Here is a 22,500-nt window from a genome sequence, read left to right as displayed (position 1 = left end):
AGCAGCTACCAAGTGTCCCTGAGGAAAAGGAGCTGTGTGAGCTTCCTGACAGTGAAGCAGCTGCAGAGCCGAGTGGTCCTCCGCACGGAGACGACTCAGCAGAGCCAGCGAGCCTCCGGCCGTCCTCGCTGCACATCCACAGTGACGCTGCGACACTGCAGCTGATCGCAGGAGAGAAAACTGCCTTCTAACTCTGTGACCTGCATGTTTTCTGTAAGCTTTATGAATCCATGTATGGATATTTGTCCAGTAAACCTTCAAAACATTTCTCCAGGTATAGTGAAGCAAATGCAGAAAAGCTGCTGAATTCCACTCGCAGGTGGTTTGACAATATTTAGTTTTCATGCGGTGCGGCTGTGACTCCATATTTGATTCCTGCAAGTTCATAAACCTGTTTCATGTTGCAAAAAGACCTTTCTTGGAGTGATTCTTGTATTGCGTGACCATCTCTAAAACCTTATTTAGTGTGTTTATCTACATCCTCAAACATTCCTGCACACACTTCACTACTGTCAACAAATTGTGGTCTCAAATTCTTTGTGCCAAACAGCGTTGACTCGTATTCGTTTCTGAATGTTTAAGGTGAGTCGATCCACAAAACAACTGATTATGTTTGCTTTACATGTGCGCACAATAAAATTCATAGATTATAAGCAGAAGTCAGCTGCAGATGTTTTTCACAGATATTTTCTCTTAATAGCAGGAAGTGCCCGGGTCTCGTCCACATTCATCATGACTGCATTTCATTTTGGTGGTTCGGTTCTTCCATCATAATGTGTAACTCACTGCACATTTCACATAAAGAAACGGGTCATAAAAAATTCTAGAATTCATGTTGTCTGAAGAACAATTTGGACTCAAAACAAAATAAGACTCAGGATACTTTTATTGCAGACGTTGAAGGAAGCGTTTCTAAAATATTATAAATTACACTTCAGATTATGGACCCTTTTTTTGGTTTCAAGCCACTTTGCTTAATTGCATTTCAACACGTCAGTTCTTGGAGTGCAGACGGGATACTTAACTTAATCAATACTTCCATCGCACCTTTCAACATTAACAATCCTTCCACACAAAATCTAAAACTACAACAAATAAGGTTCAACTTTGTACCAACAACCCCAAATAGTGCTCATATTGTGCGTTTACGTGACAGGCTACAAGATACCGGATTAGAGGGCCTCGACTACAGAGAGCCTGGTGGACCAGCTCCACGGAGGGCTAGCGGCGGTGGAGTTGTCATCATTACTGCAGGACAGTGAGGTGCTGATGCTGGACTACTTCTCTAGGCAGCAGGAAACAAACGCTTCCAGCTCAAAGCCAAAGTGCTGCGTTTAACGGCTGGCCCTGACGGCCTCCTGCTGCTCGCCGTCTTGCTTGAGGCGATAGTCAGCCAGGGCGGCCTTGATGGCGTCCTCCGCCAGCACTGGAGGAGGAACACAGGTTAAACACACATGCTGAGCAGTTTGGAAAACAAGAACATTCATCATTGAAAACTTACTTGAGCAGTGAAGTTTAACAGGTGGAAGACTGAGCTCTTTAGCAATGTCAGTGTTCTTTATCATCAAAGCTTCGTCCACCTGAAGAGAAAAACATCCCTCCAGTCACAAAATACCTTCAGCAGAACAAATAAGAAATATGAAAGTCACACGGAGAGAGAAGGGTCACTCACCGACTTTCCTTTCACCCACTCGGTGGCCAGAGAGCTGGAGGCGATGGCAGAGCCGCAGCCGAAGGTCTTGAACCTGGCGTCCACAATCTTCCCCTCGTCGTCCACCTCAATCTGTCCAAAGAGTTTATTTTCACTCAAATGTCAGAAGTGGGAGGAAGTCTAGCATCTTTTTACAAGTCATTGATAATGATGCAATTCTATTTTATTTTTTTACCAGAGGATTAAAATAGCCACTAATGTGTTTCCCCTAATAAATAACATTGGCCCTAACAGCTCTGTGTGTGTTATTGTATTGGCCCTACTGGCTCTGTGTGTAGTTGTAATGGTCCTAATGGCTCTGTCTGTGTGTGTCTGTGTGTGTGTGTGTGTGTGTGTGTGTGTGTGTGTGTGTGTGTGTGTGTGTGTGTGTGTGTGTGTGTGTGTGTGTGTGTGTGTGTGTGTGTGTGTGTGTGTGTGTCTGTGTGTGTGTGTGTGTGTGTGTGTGTGTGTGTGTGTGTGTGTGTGTGTGTGTGTGTGTGTGTGTGTGTGTGTGTGTGTGTGTGTGTGTGTGTGTGTGTGTGTGTGTGTGTGTGTGTGTGTGTGTGTGTGTGTGTGTGTGTGTGTGTGTGTGTGTGTGTGTGTGTGTGTGTGTGTGTGTGTGTGTGTGTGTGTGTGGGGCTGTAATGTGTGTGTGTGTGTGTGTGTCTGTGTGTGTGTGTGTGTGTGTGTGTGTGTGTGTGTGTGTGTGTGTGTGTGTGTGTGTGTGTGTGTGTGTGTGTGTGTGTGTGTGTGTGTGTGTGTGTGTGTGTGTGTGTGTGTGTGTGTGTGTGTGTGTGTGTGTGTGTGTGTGTGTGTGTGTGTGTGTGTGTGTGTGTGTGTGTGTGTGTGTGTGTGTGTGTGTGTGTGTGTGGGGCTGTAATGTATTTATACTGTGTAAACAGACCTGCAGCTTCATGACATCACCACAGGCCGGCGCGCCCACCAAGCCAGTTCCAACCTTCTTGGAGTTTTTGTCCAGTGAGCCCACATTTCTGGGGTTTTCATAATGATCCACCACCTTCAGACGACAGGAAAAGGCTGTTGGTCACGACTGTATTAAATATTACTAAAACAAATGTAAGGGAGGCCAGATGACAGGAGCATCCTGGGATCCCATTTTCATTGTACTACAATCCCAGAGAGAATATGTACTCGTCCCGTTTCCTCCTTATGTAAGAGACACTGAAATAAACAGATTAGGACTTAATTTCATTGTCCAGCAGACCGACTGGTCATCCTGCTGAGTCACTCTGACCAGACATTCACTGACCTCACAAAAAGTTCAATTTGGCGTAAACATTTTTTTATAATGTCTGTAAAAAAGCTTTTGTTGTGTTTCTTCAAACAGGAAATACAGAAGTGTTTTAGGAGATGAGATATCTACCACTAACCCCAAAATACGTTCAATCAAATCTAATTAAACATTCAGAAAACAAGTCAAACAAAAAACATCCAATTTAACGTACATCTTAAAATATCATGTTTAATGTTAAAACATTAAACATCTTAAAAACCAGTTTAACATCAGAATAGAGTTGCTGTTAAATAACGAACCTAAAAGAAGAAAATGAAAATCTCCCACAAATATTTCATCATCTCCTGTTTCGAGCTCACTAAAGCGGATTAATCCGGTGGGCTGGATTAGAACCGGGCCGGTGGCAGATTACTGCCGTTAATTTAGTCCTCAATTTGAGAACTTGCTGCCAAAACAAACACAAACATTAGAAGTGATAAACATGCGAGAAGCTCGCGTGTCGCCGCCGGAGATAAACGAGCACCGGATGTAAAAGCAGGAGATGTTCACCTTCTTGTGGTAGCAGCACTGAGAGATGAACTCCGGAGCGGAGAACCTCCTGCTGAGGAACGCCAGAGGACTCAGACACTTCTTCGTCACGCTGCTCGCCATGTTGTTGAGAGTGGCGCAGTTTGAAAGAGCAGATCAGCTGGAGCCCTGCAGGAGACCGAGCAGCACACGTCACTGACGGGGGGCGGGGCTACACTAATCTCATCTGCGCATGTCCGGTTGATGCAACCAGTTGCAAACGTTTATGATCTCTGTAAACGTATTTTATTTCCCGAAAGGAATGCTTTATTTACTTCACATGGTCAGTCTGGCTTGTATTGTATGTCAGATCCATCATTGTACATTTATTAGACAGATTACACCATTTATTTCATCATCACTGTCACTGATTACTCGGCAGATTGAAATTATATTTAGAAAACGTGGCTCAGAGAGGATTTCCAGGGTCGTCAGCTTGATGGTTAGACTGGGTGTCTTTGGTCCAGACCACCTGGTCCTTGAACCTGGTGGGCCTCGAGCCTGGTGGGCCTCGAGCCTGGTGGGCCTCGAACCTGGTGGGCCTCGAGCCTGGTGGGCCTCGAACCTGGGCGGCCTCGAACCTGGGCGGCCTCGAGCCTGGTGGGCCTCGAGCCTGGTGGGCCTCGAACCTGAGCGGCCTCGAACCTGGTGGGCCTCGAGCCTGGTGGGCCTCGAACCTGGTGGGCCTCGAACCTGGTGGGCCTCGAGCCTGGTGGGCCTCGAGCCTGGGCGGCCTCGAACCTGGGCGGCCTCGAGCCTGGTACCAGCGGTCTGTGAAAGTGTGTACGTGGGTGAAAAGGCGCTATATATGCAGACATTTATGATTTTTTTTAAAATATCGTATAATGTTAAACATTATTATCGGTGGAGGAGAAGTGATGTTACCTGAGTAATGATCTGATTCTTCCACTGCTGCTGATGAAGTGTTGGAGGATTATTGAGGATGTGGTGTTTGAAGGTAAATAAACGCTCATAGACATGTTTGAATCAAACGTTGTTGCCTTGTGAATATTTGACTGAAAACAATTTACTCAGCATCTTTTCTGTTGCACAACAACATCATGTGATTTTTGGGGAACTGCACAACATCACAGACATGTTGACTTGGACCATCACTGTTTATGTTAAACATCAAAATAAATCTCTGAATTGCTTAATAAATGTTCAGAATCCAGCTCCTGTGATAGTGTGAATATGCGAACATGAATATTTGACCTCAGCCAGCAGCAGGACTTGTGGACTTGTGGACTTGTGGACCGGCCGCCTTTGTTCTGGAACATGATCTGAGGGAGGTTCGGTGTCTGTTTGTGGTGATGCAGGTTTATCTCTATTCACAGATTGCAACAGTTTAGGGTTTTTTTTTGGTTCCTTGAACTTTCCTGAGCGACGTCACTGTTCTCAGAAACACGAAGGAAACAGAAGGGAGAAGTTGCATCCATCAGGGGGAAGAACTTCATCGTGCTCACTTTCACATCAACACATAACGTGAGTACTGAAGTATATTTTCTCTAAGAAAAACTAAAATAAATTTTCTTGGTAAAACTTGAACTCATTCTAGTTCTCTATGTTTATATGTGTATGTATTTGTAAAGAAAGTCCCGGTGCTTTGTGTTTCAGGAGAAGTCACCAACATGGATGTAGATTATATTGAATATGAAGATTACACTCCAGACAACGACACAGAGAACAACACGGACACGGCAGCACATCTGACTTTCACCAACTCTCAGTCTTCTCTGACTCTTGTTCTGGTGGCAGTCAATATTATTACATCTGTTATTGGGCTCGGAGGAAATGCATTAGTGATTTGGATCTGTGGATGGAAGATGAAAACAACGGTCATCACCACCTGGTACATCAGTCTGGCCATTTCAGATTTGTTGTTTTGTGCCTTTTTGCCCCTCGAAGTCTTCTACATGATCACCTCACACTGGCCTTTTGGACGAGTGTTGTGCAAGCTCGCCTCCTCCGCCTTGTTTCTCAACATGTACAGCAGTGTGTTTCTGTTGGTTCTCATCAGCACCGATCGCTGCGTCATGATCTTCTTCCCCGTGTGGTCCCATAACCACCGGACGGTGCACAAAGCAGTGGGAGTCGTGGCCCTCATGTGGCTCCTCTCTGCTCTCCTGACGCTGCCCTCGCTGATCTTCAGACAAACCACCGTCCACGGATCGGTCACTCAGTGCCGCATGGATTACATAAACCTCTCCAGACACAAGGCGGTGGCTCTGACCCGATTCATCTTCGGATTCCTGATTCCTTTTCTAATGATTGTTTTCTGTTGCCTGGTGCTCAGTGTGAAACTGAGAAGTTTGACCATCAGGTCAACAAAACCCTACAAAATCATGGTGGCGCTCATCTTGTCCTTTTTCTTTTGCTGGGTCCCCTATCACACCTTCATTCTCCTGGAGTTCGATTTCAGCGACCACAGCCTGGAGCTGCTTCAAACGGGGCTGAAAGTGGGCGGCACCCTGGCTTCAGCCAACTGCTTCATATCCCCGGTTCTCTATGTGTTCATTGGTAACGACTTCAAACGAACGCTGAAGAGGTCGCTGACATCGAGGATCGAGGAGGCATTGGTAGAGGACTTCCGTACAGGAGGTCTAAATCAATCAAGATCCAAGTCAATGGAAATCATCTAAAATGAAGTTGACATGTTTATTATCAAAGACCAGGAGCGCTTCACGGGACGTGAACATGAATGTAACAAAATGATGTCGTTGCGTTCTCAACCCAAAGCGTAAAAATAGGGTAAATTCTTCAGGTCAAATCTTTACACAGATATTTTTTATTTAGATAGATTGTTTGTGTGTATGAATGACTGTGTTGTTGTCATGTTTTCCTCCAATGGCTCCTTGTGGGATGAATTAAGAATTTGGAATGTAATGTGCTATTTACAATATACTGAATTTTGTTGAGCAAATCTAAAACATATTTGAATTTAAACATTTATGTGACCATCAAAATCTATGTACCCTATTGAAATATTAAATAAAATAATATATTATTGTCAGACAATGATACAAACATAATATTTCTAAAGGAAAAACATGAAGTATTTACAATATTGTAACTTTCTTTGGTAAAATTGTTTAAATTTCAAACGTACCTACTATAAAGCAGCACTGCTGGATAACGGATACATGAACAGATTATGTTTGTGATAAAGATGTTATATACAGTCTGTGGTGTTCGCATCAGAATACAAATTACAAAATACAAAGTGAAAGGTGTATCTTCCATATTCAAACTGTCTCCTGCTTTGCAGTTCCTCCACATGTTTTTAAGATCAGGGCCACCCGCTGAGAGCTGAGGGATCAGCAGCTTCAGCGTGGTCGGTCTGTTTCCTCACACACCAAAATCAGCTTTTAAAAGGTGCTGATGTGTAAATGTTGGGTTCACAGCATGCTGTGCTGTCCTCAAAGTGGTCAAAAATCCAGTTTTATTTATAGTGTAAAATCCAATTAGACTTTACAAACACAAAAAACAAACAACCGTAATAAAATATCGGGACTGTTAAACAAAAGTGTGAAAAACACAAATAACAACTTCTTAAAAGTAAAAGTATCGCCGGCAACACCAACAACAGTAAAAGGACAATAAAGGTTTAAACATGGTTGAATGGTGAACTACCACCCTGACGCTTGATGGGCGGAGCCTCCGGTCGACCTGGCAGGAAACACTTCCGCTTGTGGCCACGCCCCTTCCGCCCCAGGTTCAACTACCGGTTAGCAGAGCTGCGGCTGTGACGTAACCAGCTGCAAAGAGTTCAGATTTTCAGTTTTAAACGAATCTCTTCCCGAACGACACGTTGGATTAACGCGGATTAACGCGGATTAACGCTTTGGACGAGTCACTTTTCGTCGTGTCGTGTTTCCGTTGATCTGTCCGACACTGAAGCCGCTTGCTAACGTTAGCAACTCCGCTAAGAACCTCCTGTCAAGATGGACGCTAGCTAGCAGCTGGTCTGGTTAGTTTCCTCTCGACCTCCACCGGTCCGCTGTCCCGGTCCTCTGTCCCGGTCCTCCCGGTCCTCTGTCCCGGTCCTCTGTTCCGGTCCGCTGTCCCGGTCCTCCCGGTCCTCTGTCCCGGTCCTCTGTTCCGGTCCGCTGTCCCGGTCCTCCCGGTCCTCTGTCCCGGTCCTCTGTTCCGGTCCGCTGTCCCGGTCCTCCCGGTCCTCTGTTCCGGTCCTCTGTCCCGGTCCTCTGTTCCGGTCCTCTGTCCCGGTCCTCCCGGTCCTCTGTTCCGGTCCTCTGTCCCGGTCCTCTGTTCCGGTCCTCCCGGTCCTCTGTCCCGGTCCTCTGTCCCGGTCCTCTGTTGGGGTCCTCCCGGTCCTCCGTTGGGGTCCTCCGTTGGGGTCCTCCGTTGGGGTCCTCTGTTGGGGTCCTCCCGGTCCTCTGTTGGGGTCCTCCGTTGGGGTCCTCCCGGTCCTCCGTTGGGGTCCTCTGTTGGGGTCCTCCCGGTCCTCCGTTGGGGTCCTCCCGGTCCTCTGTTGGGGTCCCGGGTGCCATCGGAGTCGCCCCGACTGTCCTCTCTTGTTCAGCAGATCTCGGAGTCACCAATGGCCGCTGCCCCCCCCCCTCCAGCCTCGGGCTCGACCGCGGCCACTGAACACCCGGGTCCCGGATCCAGCAGCCCGCCGGCGGCCGACGGCAGCAGCCAGGACAGCACCTTCGAGTGTAACATCTGTCTGGACACCGCGAAGGACGCCGTGATCAGCCTGTGTGGACATCTGTTCTGGTGAGAAGCTGCTGAACTCTGGTTTCCGGTAAAACCAGGAGACAACATGTCAGCTGATCTGATCACAGCTGATTTTAACATCCGTTAGTTCTGTTTGCTTGTTAGCTTCAGTCCCGGCAGTAATCGTGTTGTTGTTGTTGTTTTTATACAACATGTGTGTCTGCATCAAAACTGACACATCTACAAACAATATCACACATTAGATGACATTTGTTCCAAAAACATAACGTTCAAATCGAATTGAACAGGAACTTGATTGTTTTCCAGCTTTCTGTGACAGCTGAACTTTGTTCTAACATTGTTTATCAATGTGTATAAAAGTATTGTTTGTAAACACCAGCTGTCCTCATATTTTAACATCTGGTCTGACTGCAGAAGCTGATGTCAGTTTAATATTGATTTTTCCAAAAAAACATCCCAAAATGAGGAAGTGTTGTGTTTAGTCGTTGTTTGTTTGTATGTTGACTTGTTGTTCAGGTGATGTTTAACCTGTGCTCTTCCTTTGCTCCTCCTCCTGATCAGCTGGCCTTGTTTGCACCAGGTAAGCTGACCCAGACGATGCGTTGTTACGGTGCGTTATAGATGAAGTGGATTCCTTCTTACATCTCTGTCTGTTACTCAGTGGTTGGAAACCCGACCCAACAGACAAGTGTGTCCAGTGTGCAAAGCTGGCATCAGCCGGGACAAAGTCATCCCCTTATATGGGCGTGGAAGCACCGGCCAACAGGACCCCCGGTGGGTACTTCAGTGTCGTAACACATGTTCTGGAATCACGTCATACTCACGTGGTCATATGTTCCTTTCACAGTTTGCGACGCAGTATTTAACACCATGGACTTGTTCGTGTTTTATTAAATGTTAGGAACATCCAGACCGGCAGCTCGGCGTAATGATGCCGCTTACACAATGTGTTTTTGTCTTAAAGAGAAAGAACTCCCCCTCGGCCACAAGGACAAAGGCCGGAGCCAGAAAACCGTGGTGTAAGTACCAGGAGCTCTGGACACAAATATCATACTGTGTCTGAAAGAAACACATCGTCTGATTTCTACCCAGATCCTAAAAGTAGATCAAATGATAAATGATCAAATTCTTTACTAAGAAGTGATCCAAGCACCAGCAGGTCGCACCAGATACTGAAAGATTTGACATTTTGAATCCTTTCCGTCAATAAATAAATGACCATGTCAAATATTTTGATCTTGTTTGCTCAATTAGTTTCTTTTTTTCTACTTTTAGGAAAATCCAATGATGCTTTAGATCATATTTGTGCAGAAATCTACAAAATTCACAAACTTTCAAGAAAAGAGACTTTGTGCATGTCATGATTTTGTCCTACTTAGACTGCATTGATCTCAACATATTGGAGTTTGTCCGTCAGCTGTTCAGTAACACGATGCCTTCATGATGAAACCATTCATGGACCCGCGGGGATCTGTTAGGAGCCGAGATGCAGCGGGTCTCCGGAGGACGAGCTCAAACTGTTCTGGTCGTTGCGTCACAACTCACTGACTGTTAAACCCCGTTGCCATGGTGACGACGTGAAGAGAAGTCGTGCACGTTCTTCATTTTAATGACAGAACACATCTCTGCAGGGTTTTCAGGGATTCGGCTTCGGAGATGGAGGTTTCCAGATGTCATTTGGAATCGGTGCCTTTCCATTCGGTATTTTTGCTACAGCTTTCAACATCAATGATGGCCGACCTCCTCCAGGTATTTCTGTTACACGCTTTACGTGACGAGTTTGTGTCCTTCAGCAGCAACATATCAATTAACTTCTCATCAACTTCCCAACAGCGGCGCCCGGGACCCCGCAGCACATGGACGAACAGTTTCTGTCTCGCCTCTTCCTGTTCGTCGCCCTGGTGATTATGTTCTGGCTGCTGATTGCATGAAAACATGTTTGAACCAAAAGCTCTGAGGTGTTGAGAGCTCCTCGTCGTGGTCACGTGACACCAAGTCATGTGACATTTGAAAGCTGGCAGGATTTTTAACATGAAGATAGACGTTGTAATTAAAGCTTTCAAGGTGAAACACGGTGGCCTTATGTTTAAAGTCTTTAACACTGAGGAAGCAGAACTACACAAACCGTTTGCTTTTTGATTCCAACCTTTGACCTCTTATCTGCATGTCTGTGTTTCTGGTGGAAACTAAACAAGACCTGCAAGTTAAAGATGACCGAGTGGATTAGTGTGGTCGTTGGAGTCGTCATTCATTTTACTATCTACTCATGTACTTTTCCTGCTGTGACATCACAATGTCCTCCGGGCTGTTATATGCTGAATATGTACATATATACATATATATGTTCACTCCCTCTGCTCCCATATGATGACTAGTGTTACACAACAATGAGCAGGAAACTGAGATTTCACACTTTGTCCTCATTTTGAGTCGTCAGCTGTTGAGCTGCACAACTTTTAATTTTCACTTCAGTGAAATGAGATCTGTTGGATTGTTAGCAACAAGAACCGCGTGTCATGGAGGCACATTTTTTAATGTGGATTTATTTTGGTTACTGGAGTGGATAGTTTTATGCACTCGGGGAAAATGGAGGAGGTAAATATAGTTCACTATAGTGTGTTTTCATACGAGTAGACCTAATCTTTACAAATCAACAGCAAAAATGTTACACACATTTTGAAATTAATATCAGACATTGTCTTTTTATTTCAGATGAGACTTAAAGCAATGTGTTTATGCATGGAAGCAGTTTAAAGATTTATTTTCAAACAGTGCTTCTCTTCAAATTGTAAAATCTTTTATTTTGATCAGTTTAATATTTATAACACTGTAATGAAATGTAAAATAATGTAATTATTACAGAGTAGAAATGAAGACTAGTTGTTTGAACATTAAACAACTTTTGTAAATGGGAATTCCCTCTTGACAGTAAAGATGTAAATTCAGATTTTAGTAATTGTCTGTTTTTTTATTAAGTCATAAATCTATTAGGACTTCATTACTGCACACCTTTCAGGTCTTTACACCCTGTGTGTGTGTGTGTGTGTGTGTGTGTCCTGGTGTGTGTGTGTGTGTGTTGTGTTTGTCGTGAGTATGTTCATACAGAATGTAAATATTACGGCAAAAAAAGCAACTTTTTTGGGAAGGAGGTCACTTTTTTGGAGTTTTTGGGCAGCATCAACAAACACGTCACATGGTCCTCGTTGCCATGGGGATTGTGTCATTACCAGTGATGGTGTCTCCAACCACCCGGTGGGTCCTGACAGCCATGTGAAGGACGAGTGATGGAGAAGCATCCAAACCAGCAGCTGGTGAGTCGGTGCTGTTTACTGAGGATGAGCTACTAGAAAGCAGGTGAACGTTTCTCAGCAGGTTCTGCTAACGTACCAAAATCATCTGTTCTTTTGGAGGAAGATCTTCATCACTGGAAGATGTTGAATCCATTTGTATGAACAATGACCGTACCTGTAAACGTTCTTTAACTGTTTGCATGGTTTTATTGTCGTTTGTTCGTCGCGGTCTGTAAAGGCTTTACTTCTCTAATAAATACACAATCAGACACCAAAACATATTTTACATTAAAAAATAGTTGTACTTCACTTTCAACCACTTTGTGGTGTACACAAAGAAAAATAGATGTTTGGGTCATTTTGTTAAACGGGTTTTTAAAAACCAAAGTAGAAAAACAATCCCTTTGGATCAGCCCAGTGTTTCTGGCTCTGCCTTCTTCTCCTGAGATTCTGTCTGAGCGATGTTGAACTCTGCTTCGTACATGATCTGCTGGATCTTTATTTTTGTCTCGCACCTTTTCTGCGGAGCGAGCCGTTTCAGAGCCGGAACGAAGCTCAGCAGAAACAGTTCGTCCTCGTCCCGCGGCCTGCTGGGAAACGAGGTGCCGTTGTCTTTGACCAGCCATTTTGTGGGCGAGGTAGGACTTTGAGAAGAAGGCGATGACTCTTGCATCAGTCGCCGTTTGCGTCCGGTATTGCTGGTGGGGGTGATCTGTGGGGTTGATGGCATCTTGGCCAGAACAGCCAGTTGGGCCATCTGGGAGTCCTGAGACGCTGAAGGCAGCTGAGCTACAAACGCCACCGACTTGAGGTCGGGCGAACTCGCTGGCGCCTTGGTGAGGTTCTGTGGCGTCTTGACGGCCTCCAACAAAGTGGTTTCTCCCTCGGCGCTGCCGGACTCGTGGTCAGGGTTGTCGTGGTCGTCATCGTTGCTGCCACAGATGTCGGCCACCCCGCTTCTTGATCCAGTGAAAGGAGCAATGAAGTTCATTAGTTGTCTGTATTTCCATCTACTTTGTGCGATTTCTCCCTGTTTCTTGCTTTTGATCTCCATCCGGACCTCCTTCAGGTACCGGTCTCTCATGTTCTTCCATTTTCTTTTGCACTCCTCGGCTTGAAAAGTAAAAAAGAAGAATGTAAGGAGCAAGAAATCACAGAAAAACTACCAGTAATGCACACAAAGTATGATCATATTTGAAAGCCACCTGGACGTCCACTTAGTCTGCTGTGAAGTGGCTGCAGACACCTGAATGGATCTTTGAGGTGTTCGCTGACCCGAATAGAAGTCTTCATCTTGACTGAACTGATGCAGTCTTATTAAACGTGTAGTTAAATTACAACATTCAGTTGTGATGGTCCTTAGATTTGGTGTTTGGGTTAAAAGGTTCTGCTGGTTTCGGTTCTAAGGCGCCAGTCATGCATAAGTTCAGATAAATGACTGCTCAGCGCTGTTGGCCAACAGGCCGTATTACTAAACTATAAAATAATGGAAAGATGTCAAAGAAGTGCATTTTCTGAGATCGTCAGAAGTGTTGATTTTCTATTGAATAACCTTTTTTTTTTTCTAAATGGATTAATTGTTTGGTCAAAAAAATGTCACAATTACAAACTGTCTGTTACATTCCTGAAGTCCAAGCTGACACCTTTAAACTGCTTGAATGCCAGAATCAAACTTATACGTATTTACGGTACAATAGGACATTCTGCAAATCATCACAATTAAAAGTATTAACAAGGAGTATTTGGATTTTTGCCTCATAAATTACTGGTTGTCAGTTAGTTTTGTTACAGTTTGATTAATCAACCAAATATTTCAGCTTTACTGTTGATTGTACTTTGTGGTATTTGGCCACTAAAATCAGACATCTGAATGATCAGCTCACAAACAGCTGAAAAAAATGAACATTACAATGTTAGTAAAGGTAGAATTTGTTGCAGATGCGTTTTGTGATGCATTAAATCATACAAGTGTATTTATAACTGTTCATAGTGTGATGTGTGTTTAGTCTAATAACTATTCAAATCCAGCTAAATTACCATATTGTGGTAAAAATGAAATTATGCATTATTGGGCTTAATTTGATCAAGTTTACAAAGAAAGAAAAAAAAGTAACTCTTCTAGTTTTGTTTTTTTATTTGTCTTGTTGAGCCAAGTCTGGAGGTCATGACGGGTTCGTTTCATCCCGTGCAGCCGGTCAGCCTCCGGGCCGGGGGCCTCCGGGCCGGGGGCCTCCGGGCCGGGGGCCTCCGGGCCGGGGGCCTCCGTCCCGCGGCTCCATCACACGTCACGGAACACACCGTGCCGCCGCCGCTGCCGCCGCCGCCGCCGCCGCATCCACGAGACTTCGCTTTTACTTCGCACGGAGCTCCGGTGTTCACGAGCGACACGAGAAGCACGCGACTCGGTAAACACTGCGAGTCAGTGACGCTGAGCGGGTCTTTCCTCCTCCAGCGCGCCGCGCCGTGCCGTGCCGGACACGCGGCGCCGGGGAGCTGGACCGTGCCGTTCGGTGCAGCGCGGCCTACGGCGTGCGAGCAGCGGCTGCTACCGCTAACACGGTGCGCGCGGCTGCATCCACACCACCGGGCAGCGGCCGTGCGGAAGGAAATAAATAAATATAAAAAGCTCCAAATAGCCGGCAACAGGTGACGGAGCCGCGCTGACCTCCGAGGAACAGCTGGTGGTTCATGTCTGCCTCCTCAGAGCTCCGCGCCAACAGACTCAGCAGATCATAAGTGTCATGAAGTTGTGATAAACAAAAAAAGAAGCACTCACATGGCAGCCCGAGGCCGACGCTGATGTTCCTCCACGCGTTTGCGCGACTTTCCGTGCAGCGGTAGTTCGGCAAAGTGACATTGTACAGCTCTGGGTAATTAAACACAGACAATATTAACTTATCGTCCATTTTGCCCCAGTGTTGTGTCTGCTACGCGGACGCGGAAGCGGCAGCCTTCTCCCGCCTTTTCCGCCCGGCTGCTGCCCCGACGCGAGTTATCGCGAGTGGCGGGCTGCTGCCGCGCCGTGTCGCTCCGTCGTTCATCTGTGGTAATTGTCGTCTTCTGCCACAGGGGGGCGCACTACTCCGCCCTCTCTCCATCACTGCTCCAGTTTAATGCAAAAACCCCAAAACCACATCATGTAAAGTCAAGTGTGTTGTGATACTGAACCCAATTTACACACAATCTCTCATCTTTTTTTGGAAACAGAAATATTCCACAACTGTTTCATGTTATAAACTCTGGATTTACAGTTGTGAGACTTTATTCAGATGTAGTTTCACGTAAAAGACGATATTAGGACTTTGTAAGAAGTTTTAAAGGGATTGGAGAGAAACATAAAACGGATGTAAAAGTACTAATAAAGCAAAGTTAAAATACTCAATCACAAGGAAGAATCCTTTTTAAGTAGTAGTAGCCTATATAAGCATTAGCAGGAAAATGTAGGCCTCGTTAAAGTATTCAAGTAAAAGTACTTGTTTAGTCTCTAATATAGGCTCTGACATCATCAGAGTATTGCTGGTGAAGCAGTGTGCAGTCTGTTAGAGGTAGTTTGGTAGTTTGTGCAGGTGGAGCTTGTTTGAGCTGCTTCATATCCAGTTTTATAAACAGACAGCAGATAAATCTGATCAGTCGTCAGAGGATCACTGAGACAAAAGAATAAAAATGTTCTGATGCACAAATCTGTTTTCAGTTTTTTGACTTTTTCTATAATATTTGATCTATATTGATCATTTATTGAAACGAAACCATGTGAGGAGTTCAGAGAAAAACAACAACTGTGTTTGGTGAGGTTGTTAACAACTCATAGACTTGTGAAGTGGTACGCCATCTACACACTGCTGGGACACATCGGAGGACAAACACGCTGGTTTAAAACCACCTCAGCTCAAGCTTGTAGGAAGACGTTGAAGCACAACAACACAACAGAGAGAAACGTTGCACAGGGCTACCAGACGGCTACCAGACGACTATCAGACCGGCCAGTTCTTCTGATTCCTCCCAAGTCTCCATCAGACAGTGTTTCCTGAGCAGTCTATGTTTGGGAGATCTTGTCCATCTCCTGGTCACTCAGCTGTCATCTGATCCCGGGAGGTGTTGGACTGCAGCAGCAGGCGGAGACACTGAGCCTGATGCCATGTGCAATTCTCTGCTCATTTATCACAGTCAGTGTGGCTCTTTTTATTTTCTCCTCCTGTCTGAATTGTATGGACGTAACTTGTGTCCTTTATAATTCACGTTTTCATATTTCCTCCCACTGACCTCCTATTTAAAATGCTGTCTGAAGGTCCCATCGAGACCCATGACCTAAAAGGCATGTTAATCTGTGATAATTATACTGAACAAAACACCAGAGCAATTTCCATTGTGCATGACAGGTGTGTGATATCTTCGAGGTATTACTGTCTCCAATATGCAGCGTCACTTCACGGTAAGGCAGAGAAGGAATTACTACAAATGTTTGCCTCCTCATGGACTCGTCTTTTGAGTCACTAATGTGTCTGCTGGATTTCTGTGAGTGAAAAGAAGCAGCAGCAAAATAAAATGCCCAGTATGTTCCATTTCTGCTTTATCCAAATCAGAAATACATTATTGATCCCAGAGGGGAAACTGGGTCATGTTACATTATAATGGAAATATATTTAGCATAGAGATATCATTAGAAAAATATAAATGAATGTGTGCATCGTACTAGAATATATAGCATTGCATATAGCATAATTAATAGGAAAAAAAAGAAAAATCTCTCAAAAAAACATGAGCATCGTGTTTAGATAAATGAATACTTGATGTATTTCACTTCAGGTTGTGTTTTTAAAGGCTGGTATCCTTGTGCCACAATGTGGTGCACAATTACTGATGCATCGAAGAAAAATAATGTTGTTAAGTTGAAAATGACTTTCCATTGAGGAGAGCAGTCCCAAAACATCTCCACAAAAAGCCAGAAGAACTTGATCTTGGATGTGGGTGTAGGCGGTTCCTTCACTTTACGTCTTGTACCAAATATTGCTTACAACAACAAAATGAACCTTTATCATTGTAATCCCGGGTAATGAATTTTGAACCGTTTGCTCCGACGTGGATGTGGTACAATTCCCTCTATTGAGCACCACAATAACTGCAGATAGTAATCTCACGTGGTCCGCAAACTATACATCAACAATCCGGACACTGTTAAACCTCAGTGAAAAGGATGGGATGGTGTTTATTGTTATCTGTTTTGAAAAGCCCTTATAAAGGGAGCTTAAGACAGATTGTGGAAATCCATTAATTCTCTGAAAAAAAAAGGGGTGCATTAGCTTGTATGAAATCACAGGATTTGTTAGGGGGGATGAATTTAACCTGTAATAGCTTTACCTCAGCTGTGTACATTGTCAGAGAAGTCAGCCTGAAAAGACTGCAGCGCACAGATAAGACACATGATGCATGATCGTGAATACAAACCACACCGACGGATCTCTTTTTTGAATCTGCTCTCACCGTGTCTCTTTTTCTGTATTGAGTATACAAATTTATCCACTCGTCACTAACACTGACAAGATGAGTCCATCATTTATATACCACCTAATCACTCATTGTAGTGCAGCACCAGGTTCTCTAACTACTAGTTTACAATTTTCAAAAGATTATTTATCGATAAGGCTAAACAGGAAAGTGACTTTATGAAATCAATCTTAAGATCTAATCCTCAAATTCAGCATACACACGTCCCTGGCCACACCAAAAATGTTCATCCTTAAATCCAGGTTTCTAATGCCAAGCAATCCTCTTTTCACTAAAACCCTAACAATAAGGATCTGAGGAGCTCTCCCCTTCTCATTTTATGTAGTGAAATCTGATTTCTTTGGGAGAAAGGAATGAGGCAAAGATTAACTGAATCTGCTGTCCTCCCTAACCTCTTCACAAAACTGCCCAGATTAGCCAGGAATTAAGTTTCAACCATTTTATGTGTCTGGACCATAGGGAGGATTATAGTTTTACTGTTTTTTTTGCCACCCGGCTTCACTATAAGGGCCTGACGGGCTGCAGAGAGAGGAGAAGGAGAGCAGCGACGGAGGCTGAACTATCTAAAAGTATCACGATCATAACTGCTTTGTGCTTCAGAAGAACTTGGGTGGAGATGGATGGACTGATCAGGATGGAGAGACAAAAGTTTCCTTTCACCATTGATAGCATACTGAGCAAATATCCCAACAGTAGTGGACCAAGTGGTCTTGGACTAAAAGACAAGACAGGGAGTCCTGCTGGAGGCCAGACTGCTCATCCTACCTGCCTGTGCTGCTGCTGCTGCTGCTCCCACTGTGCAGACATATTCCAGACTGATGTCATTCATGAAGGTAGGACCAAGCTGTCCTCTCTCTTGGCACATGTTTTAAAACTCCTTTTGGCTTTAGTTATTTTACCACTTAACCTCAAACCACATGTCCTTCCTGCAGCCTGTCAGTATGGATGGACCCCAGCGATGTGCTCAGAGCCGTGCAGGCTGGGAGACGCTCACAGAGAGGAGCAGGCATCCAGTCAGGTGCAGAGGCGAACCAGACGTCACCGCACTATTTTCACGGAAGAACAACTGGATGCACTGGAGGAGCTGTTCCTGCAGAACCAGTATCCAGATGTGAACACGAGGGAGAAACTAGCACAGCACACTCGCTTAAGAGAAGAAAGAGTAGAGGTGAGGCTGTTGTGTCACATTTAGCCTTGCAACAAATGGTAACCCTGTTTTCATACTGATACAGAGTCCAGCTGTTGTAGATTAAACCTGCCGTGTGTGTGTGTAAATTAGGAGGAGTACATATGTGTGCAAGTTTAAATATGACTGTGTGATACCTGAGCTCTGAATAATTCACGGTTTTTTTTTTATTACATTTAAATAGATAATGCATGATGTTTGATGTATCCTATAATCACTTAAATTTGAATACACACCGTGGCAAATATTGTAAATACAGGATGTAATTGAAAACACAGGATGACTACTCAATAACATAGCATTTTTTTCTGCAATACAGGTTTGGTTTAAAAACCGAAGAGCAAAGTGGAGACGTCAGAAAAGATTATCATTTGTTGTGGGAAACACAGAAAACTAAGTAAAAACAAAACAAAAAAGAAGAGAGAGCTGTGTGTGTGTGTGTGTGTGTGTGTGTATATGTCTGTGTTTTGATACAAAAAAAAATTATTGGTATTGTTATTGAATATAATAGCCACGCAAATTCTTATATACCCGAAAATAGAAAAACGTGTTATTAAAATCATGTGACAGTAGACTGAAGTTTTACCCATTTTTGAGTCCAACTGGTTGAGGAAGGACTGCCGTTGTATGCTAATACTAATGTTGAAAGGTAAACCTTGAATGTGTAAATGGGTTTTTGTAGTTTGCACAGGTTGTGAAAAAGTGTCCTTGAGAATAAATCTTTTTTTGAAAGGGATGGAGTACCCTCCTGTTTTGTGCAAACCATAATACACACAAATTAAATATAAAACCTGGCATGCACTGGAAACTCACAGTTCACTTTATTCAAACAACTCTTCTTTTCAGGTAAAAATTAACCAATTATAACTTAATCAGTAGCCTTTAAATTCTTCGTATCGGTCAACAATATTGTCTTAAATAGGCTTATCATGAGAGATTTCATTTTGAGAGTAATTTCATTCTCTTGCCAAGTGAGTAGGTTTTTATCTGGATCTGACCTAAAAACCTTAAAAGACATATTGAGTACACTGTTCACAAAAGATAGTGTGTTATCTTTTTAATAACGGCTTCAGTCGACACGCAGAACTGTTTTGAACAGTCTATGCTTTTATACTGGAAACTTCTTGAAACGACGTAAACTTCCGGTGACGTAACCACTCTGACTACGAACGGACGTTGTCCGCTGTTGTTCTGAGGAGGCTCGCGTTAGCTAGTAGGTTAGCGTTAGCGACGTCCAATCTGTTCTCCATGTGTAATTATCTTCATCCAACCTCGTGATATTTATCCGTTTTCAAGCGTGTTCGTGAAGTAAAAACAACCGTTGTTTATCATAGAAGGACCGCCTTTAGCCGCGAGGCTAGAAGCTAACAAGGCTTCCGATGGAGGGCAGCGCCAGCGTGAGGAAAGCGTTGTCCGGGACTCTCGTCCCTTCTGCGGTCACAGCGGTGTCTCTCCGACCGCAGCCCGAGGACCAGGAGAAGGGCACGGTGACCAGGAAGGTCCTGGATGAAGAGCAGTACGTGGAGGTAAGTGGCTGTTGGTGGTACTGTCAGCTACGTGTTTGATGGACAACATGTCACTCAATTCTTCCCGCTGTTGAGCTTTCTGTCCTTTAACGGACCGACAGGTGGACAACGGGACATTTCACCTGTCGGTCAAACACCTGATGTCTGGAGGTGTTGATTGGAGACACTTCTGGATCTGAAGGAAGCGGAAATACAGAAGTCACATCATACATGATCAATCAGACATGATCGATCAGACATGATCGATCAGACATGATCAATCAGACATGATCGATCATACATGATCAATCATACATGATCGATCATACATGATCAATCATCCATGATCAATCAGACATGATCGATCAGACATGATCAATCATACATGATCAATCAGACATGATCGATCATACATGATCAATCATACATGATCGATCATACATGATCAATCATCCATGATCAATCAGACATGATCGATCATCCATGATCAATCATACATGATCGATCAGACATGATCGATCAGACATGATCGATCAGACATGATCGATCAGACATGATCGATCAGACATGATCGATCATCCATGATCAATCAGACATGATCAAACATAGATGATCAATCATAGATGATCAATCATAGATGATCAATCATAGATGATCAAACATAGATGATCAATCATCTATGATCAATCATCTATGATCAATCATCTATGATCAATCATAGATGATTGATCATAGATGATCAATCATCTATGATCAATCATCTATGACCAATCATAGATGATCAATCATAGATGATCAAACAGATGATCGATGATCAAACATAACAAGCTGCATAATAATACTTCAGGATTAAAAGTTTTTTTTTTTCTCTACTTGTAATTCGTGTTTTCAGAATCTGACATCATCTGAAGCTGTCTGTCAATCATCTCTGAACAGTTGCTCCTGTGTGTTGGTGAAGCTGTCTGTCAATCATCTCTGAACAGTTGCTCCTGTGTGTTGTGACAGAGTTTGGAGAAGATCATCCAGAGGGACTTCTTCCCTGATGTGACGAAGCTACAGGCCCAGAAGGATTACCTGGAGGCGGAGGAGAGCGGAGACCTGAGCAGGATGAGGGAGATCTCCATCCGATACGGATCCTCTCTGACTAAATCTACTCCGCAGGCTTCTGCTCCCTGTGAGTGAAACGATTTGAACTGTTTCAATGTTTTACTGGCAAAAACAGCTGATGTTTGTTTTTCTGCTTCATGTAAATGACTGATTCTATAAACTCAGAATAAAATATCGGAGGAAGTTCAGGTTGCATTTCGCATGTTTCCATCAATGTCTGTTAAAACCGACGTGTTTCTTTTCTTCCATGTGAAAGATGTGACTCCCGTCAGCTTTGAGACCCCAGTGGGCGGTGCAGCATCTCCCTCCTCCACCTACTGCAGCAAAGCATCTGATGGAGGTCAGGACAGACTTCTGATAAACAACCGTCCACTGATCTGATGTGTTGATGTCAACCAACAGACATCTTTAAAACTCTGCACTTATCTGGTGGTTCCTCTTTGGGTCTGACAGTTGACTTGTTCGCAGTACATTGAACAGATTTGTTTTTATCGTTGTGTTTACAGAGAAAAAGGGCGATGAGAAGGAGGAGAAGAAGCTGCCCAGTCTGGACTGTTTCCTGGCTAAAAACACCAGCGAGGATAACGCGTCCTTCGAGCAGATCATGGATCTGGCGAAGGACAAGGAGAAGCTGAAGCACGCGTGGCTCTATGAGGCCGAGGCTGAATTCAAACAGGTTTGGATGGAGTTCAAAGTAAATGAATGAAATATTTGGATGACACGTGTGCTGATCATAGAAATTCTCATTCGAATATCGTTTTAATAACCTGCCTGTGATCAAATTTTTGCATGTACTATTTTTGTCATCTTAAAGTTTGTAGCTTACTTGTGCATAAAAACACACCTGATGTTCTACGAGTTGCTTCATTTCATGTGAAGTATTAAAATCAGCAACTCCAGGTCTACATTAAAAACATTCATAAACGCTTGTGATGTTGTGCCAGCGCCACGAGGAGAACCTGGCGCTGCCGTCCGCCGAGAAGGCAGCGCTGCAATGTGTGAAAGCAGGACTGGAGACATGGGAGTACAAAGCCAAGAACGCCTTGATGTATTATCCAGAGGGTACGAACAGCAAACCTGCATGTTGGGCTTCTCTTCGTTTTGTCATTAGAATCACAACATTCAGCTACTGATAGTGATTTTTGTCTGTTTTTCCACATCTCTTTGATCAGGTGTTAAAGATGATGACGCTCTATTTAAGAAGCCGAGAGAAGTAGTTCACAAAAACACCCGCTTTGCTGGAGACCCGTTCAGCAAAGCTCTCAACAAAAGCCAGATTCAACAGGCTGCAGCTCTCAATGCACAGGTAGATTTCACTGATATATTACTGTATGAAATCAGAAATGATGCGTGAAGTTGTCTGTCTGTTCCCCACATTTGTGAAGGACTTTCTTACGCTACATGGAAGTCTGTTTAATTCCTGACTGATGGTGTTTTCTGTGCAGTTCAAACAAGGTAAAGTTGGCCCCGATGGGAAAGAGCTCATCCCCCATGATCCCCCAACGGTGAATGGATACGGGTTCGAGGGCACGCCGTCCCCGGCACCTGGTCAGTGGGTCTCATTGTCATGTTAACAACGTAGCAGACCTGAGCCCCCTGTAGTAACTACTGTAGTAATGTGACTGATATACTTCTACTGTAGTAATGTGACTGATATACTTCTACTGTAGTAATGTGACTGTAGTACACATCTGGAT

The 22,500-nt window shown here is 44.1% G+C and overlaps 7 protein-coding genes across 9 annotated transcripts in view; 5 read left to right on the top strand and 2 right to left on the bottom strand.

Annotated features, from left to right (window-relative positions):
* The window catches only part of tmem119b (transmembrane protein 119b), a 3,029-nt gene extending 2,629 nt beyond the window's left edge, over window positions 1-400 (top strand). For all 3 annotated transcript variants that reach the window (XM_069713838.1, XM_069713837.1, XM_069713839.1), the window contains exon 2: window positions 1-400. This exon is cut by the window's left edge. In XM_069713838.1, coding sequence (XP_069569939.1) covers window positions 1-191 — 191 coding nt within the window. In that variant the 3' untranslated portion in view covers window positions 192-400.
* Window positions 401-868: 468 nt separating this feature from the next.
* On the bottom strand, window positions 869-3,638 carry iscub (iron-sulfur cluster assembly enzyme b). The gene is made up of 5 exons (XM_069713840.1): window positions 3,495-3,638; window positions 2,595-2,708; window positions 1,673-1,783; window positions 1,502-1,580; window positions 869-1,426 (listed from the first exon to the last, which is right to left on the bottom strand). The coding sequence occupies exons 1-5, from the start codon at window positions 3,594-3,596 to the stop codon at window positions 1,335-1,337; spliced, it is 498 nt and encodes a 165-aa protein (XP_069569941.1). The 5' UTR covers window positions 3,597-3,638; the 3' UTR covers window positions 869-1,334.
* A 1,325-nt stretch (window positions 3,639-4,963) lies between these two features.
* Window positions 4,964-7,088, top strand: LOC138629847 (chemerin-like receptor 1). The gene is made up of 2 exons (XM_069713807.1): window positions 4,964-4,997; window positions 5,130-7,088. The coding sequence occupies exon 2, from the start codon at window positions 5,144-5,146 to the stop codon at window positions 6,152-6,154; it is 1,011 nt and encodes a 336-aa protein (XP_069569908.1). The 5' UTR covers window positions 4,964-4,997; window positions 5,130-5,143; the 3' UTR covers window positions 6,155-7,088.
* An 869-nt stretch (window positions 7,089-7,957) lies between these two features.
* On the top strand, window positions 7,958-11,159 carry rnf185 (ring finger protein 185). The gene is made up of 6 exons (XM_069713755.1): window positions 7,958-8,252; window positions 8,775-8,793; window positions 8,875-8,987; window positions 9,178-9,232; window positions 9,845-9,962; window positions 10,047-11,159. The coding sequence occupies exons 1-6, from the start codon at window positions 8,074-8,076 to the stop codon at window positions 10,142-10,144; spliced, it is 582 nt and encodes a 193-aa protein (XP_069569856.1). The 5' UTR covers window positions 7,958-8,073; the 3' UTR covers window positions 10,145-11,159.
* A 753-nt stretch (window positions 11,160-11,912) lies between these two features.
* LOC138629811 (uncharacterized) lies at window positions 11,913-14,499 on the bottom strand. Its single transcript, XM_069713754.1, has 2 exons — window positions 14,280-14,499; window positions 11,913-12,616 (listed from the first exon to the last, which is right to left on the bottom strand). Exons 1-2 carry the CDS (start codon window positions 14,407-14,409, stop codon window positions 11,913-11,915), a joined length of 834 nt encoding a protein of 277 aa, XP_069569855.1. The 5' UTR covers window positions 14,410-14,499.
* Window positions 14,500-17,447: 2,948 nt separating this feature from the next.
* Window positions 17,448-18,588, top strand: LOC138629806 (homeobox protein goosecoid-2). The gene is made up of 3 exons (XM_069713749.1): window positions 17,448-17,838; window positions 17,938-18,173; window positions 18,511-18,588. Exons 1-3 carry the CDS (start codon window positions 17,448-17,450, stop codon window positions 18,586-18,588), a joined length of 705 nt encoding a protein of 234 aa, XP_069569850.1.
* A 769-nt stretch (window positions 18,589-19,357) lies between these two features.
* Window positions 19,358-22,500, top strand: part of ess2 (ess-2 splicing factor homolog) — a 4,581-nt gene continuing 1,438 nt past the window's right edge. Inside the window, exons 1-7 of the mRNA XM_069713804.1 lie at window positions 19,358-19,717; window positions 20,702-20,870; window positions 21,060-21,143; window positions 21,310-21,479; window positions 21,748-21,865; window positions 21,976-22,109; window positions 22,249-22,351. Of these exons, the coding sequence (XP_069569905.1) occupies window positions 19,571-19,717; window positions 20,702-20,870; window positions 21,060-21,143; window positions 21,310-21,479; window positions 21,748-21,865; window positions 21,976-22,109; window positions 22,249-22,351 (925 nt within the window). The 5' untranslated portion in view covers window positions 19,358-19,570. The remainder of the gene's footprint in view (window positions 19,718-20,701; window positions 20,871-21,059; window positions 21,144-21,309; window positions 21,480-21,747; window positions 21,866-21,975; window positions 22,110-22,248; window positions 22,352-22,500) is intronic.

Source organism: Brachyistius frenatus, unplaced genomic scaffold (assembly GCF_029030835.1).
Source record: "Brachyistius frenatus isolate BFR_SWC_R1_liver_20210118 unplaced genomic scaffold, ASM2903083v1 Contig_122, whole genome shotgun sequence".
In the NCBI taxonomy this organism is placed as follows: domain Eukaryota; kingdom Metazoa; phylum Chordata; class Actinopteri; family Embiotocidae; genus Brachyistius; species Brachyistius frenatus.
Note: the sequence above shows the minus strand (reverse complement) of the source record. Positions and strands in the feature narration are given on the sequence as shown.